This window comes from Otolemur garnettii, unplaced genomic scaffold (assembly GCF_000181295.1).
Source record: "Otolemur garnettii isolate 467f Iridium unplaced genomic scaffold, OtoGar3 scaffold00158, whole genome shotgun sequence".
Lineage (NCBI taxonomy): Eukaryota > Metazoa > Chordata > Mammalia > Primates > Galagidae > Otolemur > Otolemur garnettii.
The window spans coordinates 632,161-645,584 of NW_003852553.1; the positions used below are offsets into that span (position 1 = coordinate 632,161).

The 13,424-nt window shown below is 38.8% G+C and overlaps 1 protein-coding gene across 2 annotated transcripts in view; it reads left to right on the forward strand.

Moving 5' to 3' along the window:
- Nucleotides 1–11,342: 11,342 nt before the first annotated feature.
- Nucleotides 11,343–13,424, forward strand: part of SYTL5 (synaptotagmin like 5) — a 114,644-nt gene continuing 112,562 nt past the window's right edge. For both annotated transcript variants that reach the window (XM_003799881.1, XM_003799880.1), the window contains exon 1: nucleotides 11,343–11,461. In XM_003799881.1, coding sequence (XP_003799929.1) covers nucleotides 11,343–11,461 — 119 coding nt within the window. The remainder of the gene's footprint in view (nucleotides 11,462–13,424) is intronic.

The window sequence follows — 13,424 nt, forward strand, 5'->3', positions numbered from 1 at the left end:
CCTGAAATTCTATTTTTTTTTTTTTTTTGCCGTTTTAGCTGGGGCCAGTGCCTTACTCCTTGAGCCACAGGAGCCACCTTTTTTTTTTTTTTTTTAAGCGCCAGGACAAGCGGCTGCGCCAGCCCCTCAAGAACTTGGATACCGGATTCGGGCAGCCAGTTAGCTTGCGTAGAGCCCCTCTTCCTTCCCAGGACGTCAGCAGCCATAACAAACTCGGTCTGGAGCCTGTGCTGTTGCTAGTGTCTACGTCATGACGTCAGACGCTGCGTAGAGCACCGTGGCCCTAGCACCTACTTCCCAGCGTGATATGAAATTCTATTCTTCTCATTAGTAGATCTATGCTTTACCAAAACAAACAAACAAACAAACAAAAAAAAAAACAAAAAACTGTACCCAATATTATTGTACTTTCAATTCTGTCAATATAATATTTTTAGTTGTTTGTTTTCTTGGTTGATGCATAAGTGTCCAAAAAGTAGTTAGAATTTTGGTTCTTAGCCCCCACAATCTAAAATATTTACTAGCTTGTCCTTGATAGAAAAAGTTTGCCAACCCCTGACATAGACCACAGTGTAAAGGTACCTTTAAGAAGCAGAAATGTTGTATATCTTACCACAGTTGCTTGCTACATGTTGCAGATGTGATGTTACCAATCAGAATGGTAAGAATCCTAACTAATTATGAGGGGTAGCAAGCTGGCTATATTTATGGGTAATTCCTCCTCTAGAAGAGAGGTCTGGACAGGTAGGAATCAACTTCAGGTTTAGTTTAAAAATAGATCTTGGACGTTGCAAGCTACTCTGGATGATAGTGGGTATAGGTGTCCACAAAGGACCTTCATGCCTTCTCAGCTAGGTCATGTCTCTATGACCTTGGATGCAAGATTACCTAGGAGTAATTTGCAATCCACATAGAGAATTTGATTAATTGGGGTTGGATACTCATAGCCAAACTTATGGGTATAATATTGCATTTTTTTACATCAGCCTTTAAACTACTTACATTTAAGGTATTTGTTAGAGCACTGAACTTTCAAGAGCTGTCTGACCACACATTTCATATATATAAAAGTACTTCTACTTATTTTCCAACACTAACTCATTTTGATACCCTGCTAAAAGAATCTGCACTACACTAATGCCTGAAAATGCACGGCTTCAAATTTTTCTTCCCAGGCTTCAAGGGGTCTTCTACAGCAGAATCCTCTATTGCACAGCATCCTTGAAGTCTTGGACTTAGATCCTAAGATATCCATCTTGAGCTATTGTTTCTTCTGGTCTTAGTGAATGGCAACTTTATATCTCCTAATTAATAATTGATTTTTAGGCCTATTTTATGCAATAGATTGCCCATTCTTGACATTATGTCCTACTTTCAAACAATCTTTGATGTTACAAGGCCCATAACTGTGTTCAGATTTCAGAATGGTCCAGGGGAACAAATGCAAAGGCTGACTTGGAAAGAATTATATTACACACAAAAATAATTTCAAGATTGATTTCTTTATTTTATTAGAAACCTAGGGTATTAGGCCAAAGAAGATGTGTTATAACACTGGATTGGGCTGAATTTATCAGTATGGTACATTTTCCAGATTCTGGATTTATTGTGATGCTTTTAGCAGCTGGAGATGTTTGTTAGAGTTTATTTGATTTGTTACTTGAAATCTGAACTTAACAATGCCCTATATCATTGACTCTGAGTGATATACTTGACTTCCAGTTCCTTAGATTCAACTACTTATCCTGCTCTCTTGATTATTCCTTTGTAGTCTCTTTGATCATCTCATTTATTGCTCTGTCTATTATTTAAATATTGTTGCTCCCTGAGGTCCTATCCTTGGCCCTTTTGCCTTCTCTCCCTGGTCATCTCATTTGTATGGCATTATCCACCATTCACTGTAGATGGTGTTTTTGTTCCTGGAACTTCTGTTCGATGACGCAGGGGAAAGAACTGCAGATGGAATGAATCTTCAAGGGAGACCGGGACTTGCTCTGGTCGGCGGCCCCGATAAACTTTACTCAGTATCTTATATACTTTCCAACATTTAGTAAGAATTTAACACATATACAAAGAAGTCAAGTATCGTGAGGAAGCAACCATTTGAGATTACAATTTAGTGTGAAGGTTGAGGAACGCATATACAATTGATTTTGTTTAGAGTAAAACATTTTGGAGCCTGGCTGTCGGTCCTCTCTTGCCCAAGGTAAGGTAACACATTATAATGCTAATTGAAGGAGGGAGGCAGGGAATAGAACCCAATGCTTCAAAACCGGTCTTTCCAGCCTCCAGCTCATCTCGGCTACTTCTCCACGCCCCCTAGGGAGAGTCACTCTACACATTCTTGCACATCAATAGGCAAGTGCAGATGCTCAGATCCACAAGGAATGCGCTTCCCAGAAGCAGTTTACCTGAAAGAGCACATTGAGGCAAAATGCTATGTCTTGAGCAAAAGGATCTTATCCCCTACAATTCACCATGTGGTCACCAATTATTCCCAATTAACTGCCTCTACTGTAGACTTCTCTGATAAGCTGTAAATAGTTTACTAGAAGTTCCATACCCTGAATGCCCTTTTGGATAGACCTTTGTAGATGCTTGTATTATCAGTGCCTGGACACTGACATCTCTAAATTGCAATTAAGTATTGTTTTTCCCCTCCCTGTTAATAGTATTATCATCAAAATTTCTGGGATTTACCTCAGTTTTACTGAATCATACTCTCTGGAGATAGAACCCCAGATATGTACTTTTAGCAAGCCCTCTAGATATTCTTGCATACACTAAACTTTAAGAACGTTTACAGTTCTCCATGCTGGAAACACCAGAGTCACTATTCTCTTTCCTCTTCCATACCAGCCACATCTACAGGGTCAATGGATCTTATTGAGATTATTCTCAGATATCTAAAAAAATGCCTCTTATTTTCCTTTTTCATTACCACACCTTTAGTTCCTAAACTCTTTATGGCACTCTTGCAAGAACCTGTTCATTTTGTCTACCTGACCTCTTCCCTCTCTTTCATCCAATCACTGAGTGGTGATCTTTCAATATAGACACCTAAAATAGGAATCTGCTGATGCTATTGTTTGGCTTAAAGGCATTCTATAAACATTGATGCCATGGGAGCAATTTTAAGACTTTTTAAGGTCATGGAACTCTTTCTTCAAATAAAATAGTACCAGGGAATCCAACTTGTAGAACAGATGAAAACAAAGCTGCTTGGTTTGAAGCAGGGGGGTGGTGTCATGGGCTTGGTCACTCAGACTCTTTTGTTGTGTTTCCTAAGAAAATATTCCTTAAGATAAAGTTTGAAAAACACTGGATGATGTCTGCATACTTCATTTGCATACAAAATACCTCCCACCCTGGCATCTCCCTTCTCTTACCTCTCCACCATTAACTCAAACTCCAGATCTGGTATTATTCTTTACTTGCTGTCTTCAAAATCTTGAATGACAACTCTCTTCCAGAGTGTTCTTTTTTGTGTGTTTTCAAAGTCAAAGTGGAATTTATAAGACTGTGTTTCCATGTTTATGTCTATCTCCACTAGAAAATAGCCCCTTGAGAACAGAATCCATGCATTATTCATGTATGTATTCCCTAAATCCAACACAATTTGTAACACATGGCTGTGTATACATGTTTATTGCATGGACATGAATACCATGTATATGCTTTGTAATTCATTCTTTCTGTTCTTTGGTTTCATTTATTTTCAGACTGAACAAGCCTTTGTGAATTAAGCATTATTTAAGAAACAGATTTATTAACTTCAAAGCTGTTATGACTCTACTAGTATACTTTTCCTTCTCAGTAGCCAAGCATGATAATCAGCAGGTATATTATGATATAGGAAGCTGAGGTAATATGTTCATGTCATTTGCCCACTTTTAAATAGGATTTTTTTACTGTTGTTGGTTTGAGTTCCTTGTAAATTCTGGATGAGTCATTTGCCAGATGTATAGTTTGTGAATATTTTTCCCATTCTGTAGGCTGTCTATTACTCTGTTGACTATATCTTCTCCTGTGTAGAAACTTTTGATTTAATACAATTCTATGTATTTATTTTTGTTTTTGTTGCATGTGCTTTTGGCATCTGAGTCATGAATTATTTACCTAGGCCAATGTGCAGAATAGTTTTTCCTATGTTTTCTTCTAGGATTTTTATGGCTCCAGGTCTTACATTTAAGACTTTAATCCATCTTGAGTTAATTTTTGTATGTTGTGAGAGACAGTGGTCCACCATTTGTATGTTGTGAGAGACAGTGGTCCACCATTTATTGGGTAGAATGTACTGAAACCAGACTTCTCTGAATTACTAACTGCTTGACCCTGGACAAGTTATCTACTTTCTCTATGCCCCAGTTTTTTCATCTATAAAAATACAGATAATAACATAATTTATTTCATGAGAGATTCATAAGGATCAGTTGAGAAAATGTCAACTGTTATTTTTGTGGAATATTCTGATAATGCTTCTCTTGAAGCATCATTATAAGGTTGATGGCACTGTTAGTTGACCTTCCTTTTATTGTTTGGAAACTCAATAGCATGTGAATTTTTTTTATTTAATTTATTTATTTAGAGACAGAGTCTGACTCTGTTCCCCTGGATAGAGTGCAATGGTGTCATAGCTCAGAGCAACCTCAAGCTCTTGGGCTCAAGTGATCCTCCTGCCTCAGTCTCTCTACAGATGCCTGTCATGGTGCTTGGCTAGGTTTTCTATTTTTAGTAGAGATGGGGTTCCTCTCTTGCTCAGGCTGGTTTCAAACTCCTGAGCTCAGGTGATCCATCCACTTCACCCTCCCAGAGTGCTAAGATTATAGGCCTGAGCCACTGCACCCAGCTGTGAATTTTGTAATGTACCATACAGATTTGCCCATGTGAGAAGAAACTGCTTTCTTGAAAATAAATGCCTGCAATTCCTTATCATCTGCCCCTGAATCTTTCAGCTTGGGGTTCATTGTAAAATACTATTTTTTGTCTCCCCACAGCATCTCTATAGCAGTTCTCACCTTTTAAAAATTTGTATTGTAAATCAACAATACATAACTGTATAAACTTACAGGGTACAAAGTGATGTTATAATCTAGGAATACAATGTGAAACAATTCAATCAAACTAGTTAATGCATCTATCACCTCAAATACTTAACATTTCTGTGGTACAAACATTTGAAATTTACTGTGTGAGCAATTTAGAAATGTATAGTACTATAGTATTAACTATACTCACCATACTGTGCAATAGAACTCAAGAAAGAATAAAGACTTCTTCCTGAGATTTTGCACCCTTCAACCATTAATAAGACAAAATATCATCCAAAAGTGAGTGCATTTAACCATATTCAGCTCATAAAGAGCTAGTAGGTGAGCAGAGTAATAATTCACGGTATTGCATGTTTAGCAAAGTGGTAACAGAGAAAGTTGGTTGATAAAATGCACAGCTAGCTCACCCTTGTAACTCTAGCATTCTGGGAGGCTGAGGTGGGTAGATTGCTTGAGTTTACAAGCTCAAGACCAGCTTGATCAAGAGCAAGATCCTATCTCTAAAAAGTAGCTGGGTGTTGTGGCAGGCACCTGTAGTCCCAGCTTTGGGGAGGCTGACACAAGAGGACTGCTTGAGTTTAAGAGTTTGAAGTTGCTGTGAGCTATGATGCCATAGCACTTTACTGAGGGTGATGAAGTGAGACTCTATCTCAGAGAGAGAGAGACAGAGGAGGGGGAGGGGAAGAGAAGGGGAAGGGAAGGGAAGGGAAGGGTAGGGAAGGGAAGGGAAGGGCACAGGAACACTGTCTTGTGAGAATTTGAATTGAGGGGTTCCAGAATCCTCTGGCATTCATTTGATATTACATCTATGGTTAGAAATGTACATGATAGAAACTTCAGGGATTTTTCAGGTTCTTAAAGTCTTTGTCAACTGTGGCCATAGTGAACACTTGTGTTGAGTTACTCTTTGTACTAAGCATTCATCTACATAGATTCCTTTGTGTGTGTATGGTAATCATTCAGATCTTGGATCCTTGGCAATCCTGAAGGTCACTCAAAACTTCTGCCCCAATTTCTCAATTTCAGTCACTATACAATCAGTTATACAAGGAATACACTTGGCATACAGACAGTCTATTATTGGCTGCACTAAGTCCAGTTTGGCTTTTATGGAAAAGTTGTAATCAACCAAGATGTGGTAAAGTGAGCCCAGTTTTGTATTGGAAGAATAAGCAGGAAGAGTATTGGGAGACTTCTCTTTCTTTCCTTTAGCATTCGGGGATCTTTCTTTTCTTTTTAGTGTTTTTTGTTTGTTTGGGTTTTTTTGAGACAGAGTCTTATTTTGTCACCCTCACTAGAGTGCTTTGATGTCACAACTCACAGCAACCTCAAACTCTTGTCTTGGGCTCAAGTGATTCTCTTGCCTCAGTCTCCCAAGTAGCTGGGACTATAGGTGCCTGACACAATGCCCAGCTATTTTTAGAAATGAGGTCTCACTCTGGCTCAGGCTGGTCTTGAACCCATGAGCTCAGGGAATCTACCTGCCTTGCCTCCCAAGTGCTAGGATTAGTCTTTTTAGTTTTTATCAATCCTTTTCTTTAAGCCTCTGATCTCTAAGACTAAGCATTCCATTCTTGGTCACATACTTCCTTATTTTCTTTTGCTTCTCCATGCTTATGCCATACTCTTATTTCTTCTGGAATAACCCAGTTCTCACCTTTTGACAGTCATGTGGATTTTTGTGCTTTTGATGCTATAATTACAGCTGCCATACAGGATGATTGCACATCTGTTTGAAAGGCACCTTTAAGTAAATTTTGCATATGCTATTTAGTTTGTATTCCAAGCATCCTTAACATCCCTCTAGATGGGCTGACAATCCATCTCACTGTTGTGTCATCACACAGTAAAAGGTAAATAGGAAATTAACTTTATTTTTATTAATTTCACCCTAAGAGCACTTGAGAAACATTTCTATTTTAAAAGCTGCTTTTCCAATACCCAGTAATGAGATATGTTCAGATGTACCCTTTCCTTTGACTCAAATATTGACCCCTATTATTTTTAAGTGTGTGTTATTCAAAACAGATGCTTTTTTAATTTATTCCTCTAGGTATTGCTGTAAGAATTTTTGATTATTGCATCTTTTTTGATGATCAGAAGTTAAGGACCTGTCTAAAGCAATCTATGCTGAAAAGCAGCAGAATGATATACAAACCATCTTGTCATTTTTCTAAATAGTTTAAAGTTCAGCAAGGCTACTGGCCAGAGAGGAAAAAAATCCACATCTAAAATATTTAAAGAGAGATATATGTTTAAGTTAAGGGATTGAAGAATAAAATAAAAATGAATATTACAAGGCCAGGTGCAGTGGCTCACGCCTATAATCCTAGCACTCTGGGAGGCCAAGGCAGGTGGATTGCCTGAGCTCATGAGTTCAAGACCAGCATGAGCCAGAGAAAGACTTTGTCTCTAAAAATGTAGCCAGGCGTTGTGGTGGGCACCTGTAGTCCCAGCTACTTGGGAGACTGAGGGAAGAGAACCACTTAATCTCAAGAGTTTGAGGTTACTGTGGGCTGTGACACCACAGCACTCTAGTGAGAATGACAAAGTGAGACTCCGTATTAAAAAAAAATTAATATCACCCTCCAAATCTGTTGAGTGTTAACTGGGCACAACGAACAAAAAAAATTAGATTCAACTCATTTTTTTCCCACTTGATTAAAGTGTGTGTGTAGTAGGTAAGATATTCTTTCAGTTATGAACTAGCTGAAAAAAGACAGCAAGTGATAATACATTCTTAGATGAATTCATCACACAACAGCTCAGATGCTGTTCTTCAGTGAAATTTGATTTGGTTGAAACTTAGCAAACAGATCTGACATTGGTTTAAACTAAAGTGGTTGTGGAGGGCAGGAGGAGAACATCGACCCCTGAAGGGAGAACTCCATGGGAAGCCAACTTATAATAAGAATTGTCTGAGAGGAAGTAAAATCAGAGGAAAGAGAATTAGTTGTATGATTTCTTTTATTATTTCATGATATTAGGGGGCACACATTTTGTTTACATACTTTATTTTTGTACAGATTGAGTCAAAATTATACACAGAAGTGTGCACTTCACCCAGATAGTGTGCATAGTACCCAATAGGTGTGAAGTTACTCATCCCCTCTTCCCTCCTCCCCTCAGCTTGATTTTTACTGGGATTTACTTCTTTATGTGCACTTAAGTGTTGACTGATTAGTTCCATTTGGTATTGAGCAAACGTGTTTGTTTCTCCATTCTTGTATTGTTTAACTTAGAATAATGGTTTCCAGTTCCCTCTAGGTTATTGCAGAAGATACTAGATCACCATTTTTATGGCTTAGTAGTACTCCATAGTATATATATACCACATTTTATTAATCCACTCACATATTGGTGGGCCCTTGGATTGTTTCCATGTCTTTGAGATTGTGAATTGTGCTGCTATAAACATTTGCCTGCAAGCATATGATTGTAATAATAGATAGCATGAAAATTTGCCAGACTGTTCAATCACCCATCATAGAACATGTGCTACAGAGAACAAACAAGTTACAGTACAACCTCCACATGTTGACCACCCAAGGGACTGTAATGAGCTGGTCAACATAGAGAAGTGGTCAACATAAGGAACTGGAACTACTTTACTGATATGTACATGTGGTGCATGCCCAGTCTGTGATAATTAGGTCAATGTAAGGAGGTGGTTAATGTAGAGAGGTGGTCAACTATGGAGCTTCTGCTGTATTTTCATTTTCATTCATTTCCCTGGTTGGAGTCTGCATGGGCACCATCAGCATCTAGCTCCTTTAATCACCCTTCTCTATGCCTAGGCTTAATGTCTACTTTTCTCCACCTTGTATTTTACCAGTAGAACTGTATTATCCTCAATTCGTTTCTATTGTACTAAATTATAAACACAATCCAATCCTGATTAATGCAGGAATCATCCTGATTTTCTTGATAGAGTTTTGGCTACTTCTGATATCCTTGGCCACCCAATTGTTTAGTAATCCACATGCTATTAGTCTGTTACTACAGGTATGATGGGTAAAAATCCATTTAAGGATAATTTTGTTAATTAAACTCTCCATAGGAAATTTTATTTCTCTTGTATCCTTGCTTTCTTTCCTATTTTCTGTGTCATCTTCATGCACTACTCATAGCGTTACTTCCCTCCCTTTACTCCCCTCATAGGACAGACCCTTGGATTTTTAGAAGGCAGATTTTTTTTTTTTTTTTACTGCCCAAGGCAGGAATAACCATAAGCTTCAAGTCAAGTACTTTTATATTTCCCAACTCCTTGAATAATTTCTAAATACAATTCTACAGAATATTCAAGTAGCACTCTCTCAATCTGACATTTCAAATACAAAATATGTTTTCAGTGAACCTGGCTGTAATGATAACATAGTCATTCACTGAATTTCCTTTTATTTTTTCCATTTCAGTCTAAAACCATATGAGACACACAAAGGGTGGAAAAAACAACTGTGTTCTTTATCTGAGGAGATTGTAGTTGACAGTAATGCAAAAACCACATCATTAACCTTTCTGAAGAGCCCTTTTCCTCTTGACCTTGTTGTTTTCTGTTATTTTCAATCTTGGGACCCTCTGATGCTTCTGCCTGTAGGGTTTTGGTGATGGGGAAAAATCCTGGAGTAAATCCAGAGAATCTGCAATGACCTTGGCAGTTTCCTTAGAGGAGGCTAACTCGATGTATAGAGTGCACTTCAGTCCTGAGTCACTTTGACAAAGTTCTGGTTTGGTTTACACTGTATAGAACAAACACATTGGGGCCTTGGAAAGTTGGGGAGGCTCTAGCCAAGATCTTATCCTTTCATATCTCCTGATTCTGAAATCAGCCTGACCTTATGGTTACTGGGAGGCCCCAAAGAAGCCTTTTGGTGTGGAGCTAATAGTGCCTAGAGGCCTGGCTACAACCAAGCAAACCAAGTATAATTCATATGTAGATTGTAGTTCTTAGATCTAAGGGGAAGCTGAGGGACAGTATCATGGGATGATGCCCAGTAAGAAAAACCCAATAGATCATCCTTAGAGTCATCATTCCTAAGTGGCTGAGGAGAGAGAATCCAGGTACCAAACAAATGAGGGAATGTGCTCAAGAGTTAGAAGGAGGAATATGGCCTGGCAAATTTCTTATGCTGACAAGGGGGTAGTTCTAAAACATCTAATTTGCGGTATATAACACATACCTACCTAGAATAATTCACAAACAGCTGTGTATATTGTGGGATATAAACCCCCATCTTGAGGGTAAAATACTCAACATAGTTGAAGCCTGTGTTCTCTAATTGTCTCTCACTGTCACTCAGAGGTAATCATTAACCTTAATTTACCATGAATTTGTCTAAAAAAATTAGGTATATTTGTGGAAAGTTATATCATTCATATATTAATATATGCTATCATTTTGTATGAATTCTTCTGGAACATACTTTTTTTTTCATTCAGCATTGTTAGTAAGATATATTTAGGTTGATACATGTAGCACTGGTTTATGTTTGTTAACCAGTCATGCTTTCTATGTTGTAGTCTTAGTTATGGGATGAAGGGAGGGAGGAAAACGGAGGGAGCCACTTAAGGGCCCTGACCTACTGTGGACAGTCCAGATTGTGCACTTAATATCCCAAAGTGGTGACCTGATTCCCCCATGGGTTAGCTGCAAGAGTGGCAGTAGCATCCAGCTGACAGAGGAAGCTAATTACAATAAACTAAATTTGCATAGACAACCAGAAATCACCTAAATGTAAATAACTTTTCACAGTAAATTTTTAAAAACCACAAAAATAAATATTTAATCCATGCATGATTACTGATTTAAAGTATATATTTTTTGAGATAGGTACACTAGTATTTCAAAAATTAGGCAAGTGCTATAGGAAAAAATGGCCTAGAGTTAATATTTCTCTTCATTGTTTCTCCACCTTTTCAGGGTCTTCTGCCTTCTATCCCAGCGAATCTGCTTCCTGCTCTGTAGCACTCTCTGAAGGATTGAAGTTGAGCATCATTAGTGAAACTCAGCTGCTGCCTCACTGCATATCACTGCAAAAGGCTTTGGAAATTTTGTTTGGTTGAAACAATAATGACTTTTTTGGAATGTAATCCTAGTGGAACCTGTTTTCTGTATAGTCTGAAAAAATACCTAGCCACCATCAGCGGTTCTGCAGAGACCATATAAAAACTACTCTACACCAAACAACTGAGTGACTCTGGGTTGGTCAGGAGGAGCCTTAACAGCTGTAGCTATCAATTTACCTTTTGAAAGTTTCAATCACTGCTACTTAGAGCTACTGTTGAAATACCATGTCTAAGAACTCGGAGTTCATCAATCTGTCATTTTTATTAGATCATGAGAAGGAAATGATCCTGGGAGTCCTAAAGAGAGATGAATATTTGAAAAAAGTGGAAGACAAGAGAATAAGGTAGTATTCTTTTATCTTTTCAGCCCTCCTTTGCTGCTTTCTTGTTTGTTTGAGGCAATTTATATCAGAAATAAGTCAAATGCATCCATACTGAAGATGGATGCTGGTCAGGAACTTTGTGGATTCTCAGCATTAGCCCAAATATTAGCAAACATCTTCAGCACTTCAGGAGGATAGAATTGAACTAATAATATGGTGTTGGTGAAGGCCAGGCGTGGTGGTTCATGCCTGTAATGTTAGCACTCTGAGAGACTGAGGCAGGTGGATTGCTTGAGCTCAGGAGTTCAAGACCAGCCTGAGCAAGAATGAGATGCCCATCTTTACTAAAAACAGAAAAACTAGCCAGTTGTTGTGATAGGTGACTGTGGAGGCTGAGGCAAGTCAATTGCTTGAGCCCAAGAGTTTGAGATTACCGTGAGCTACCATGATGCCAGGGCACTCTACCCAGGGTAGAGAGAGACTGTGTATCAAAAACATAAGATAGTGTTGAAGAGAACACTCATTTGTTAATAATGTTATAATGAATAGTTAAGAGGAAGGACTACCCAAGTATACCAACTCTGGTGTACATTTGTTGTGTGACTTTGAGGAAGCTACTCCGTGTTTTTGGTTTCCTCATGCATAAGGCAAGGATAACAGTACCCACCTCGTAGGACTATTGTCAAGATTAAGGAAGATAAAACCTGTGCAGTGCCTGGCACCTGAGTGTTCAATAAATGTTAACTAACATCTATTTGTAATGCTTTTCTCAGATCAGTCGTAGTGAGGATTTGTCTCTACCATAGCTAGGGGGAAGAAGGGGATCTGGTGAGTGAAATTTTTCCATAGTACTCCAGAAATCACTTATATTTCTTAAAATAAGTTTCTGTGTGAAGAAAGTTGAGTAATATGAGCACAGAGAGTTTTACACCTATTGTAGGCAGGCCTAATGTTTATCTGGTTCCTCAGGTATGACTTCACCTATATTTCAGCAAGCTTCATTCTGATTGGTTGTGTCATCTGATCTGGTCATTATCATTGTTCCCATTGGTTGCAACATCCATTGTGATTGGTTGCTGTCTGTACAGTCCTGGTTTTTAAATACATTTGGTTATTACTTTTCACCCCAGAAGAAAGAAGCTGAAATTAAGTTCCTTCGTGGCTGCCAACTATGCAATGTGCACAGTTTGTGTCTTCTATGGCTCTCTGAACTACAATCAGAAGCCTGTATTTATTTCATGTGAGGAGAAAACTTAGATTATCTTGACATGTAAAAATCTTTGATGTGCCTGAAACAACTAGGATCCTTAGAACTGAAAATACATTGTAATATTTTTTGTTGATAATCATGTCATAGATAAGAGTTCAGAAGCGTCATTTCTGCTTTTCCAAGGTATTAAACCAATCTTGGAGGAACTGAGGTTTTTTTTTTTTCTTCCCTTGGGGGTTGAGGGGAGTTTGAGACAGAGTTTCACTCTGTTGCCCAGACTACAGTGCAGTGACATCATCATAACTCACTGTTACCTAAAACTCCTGGGCTCAAGTAACTTTCCTGTCTCAGCCTCCCTGGTAGCTGAGACTTCAGGCATGCACCACTATGCAGGGCTAATTTTTCTGAGTTTTTTTAGAGATGGGATCTCACTATGTTGCTCAGACTGATCACTCCTACTTTGGCCTCCCAGAGTGCTGGGATTACAGGTGTGAGCCACCGTGCCTACCCAAGAAACAAAGTTTTTGTTGTTGTTGTTGTTTCATTTTTTTGTAGAGACAGAGTGTCACTGTATCGCCCCCAGTAGAGTGCCATGTATCACACAGCTCACAGCAACCTCCAATTCCCTGGCCCAGGCAATTATTCTGCCCCAGCCTCGGGATTAGCTGGGACAACAGGTGCCCGCCACAACGTCCAGCCATTTTTTGCTGCAGTTTGGCCGGGGGCTGAGTTTGAACCCACCACCCCTCGGTATATGGGGCCAGCGCCCTACCC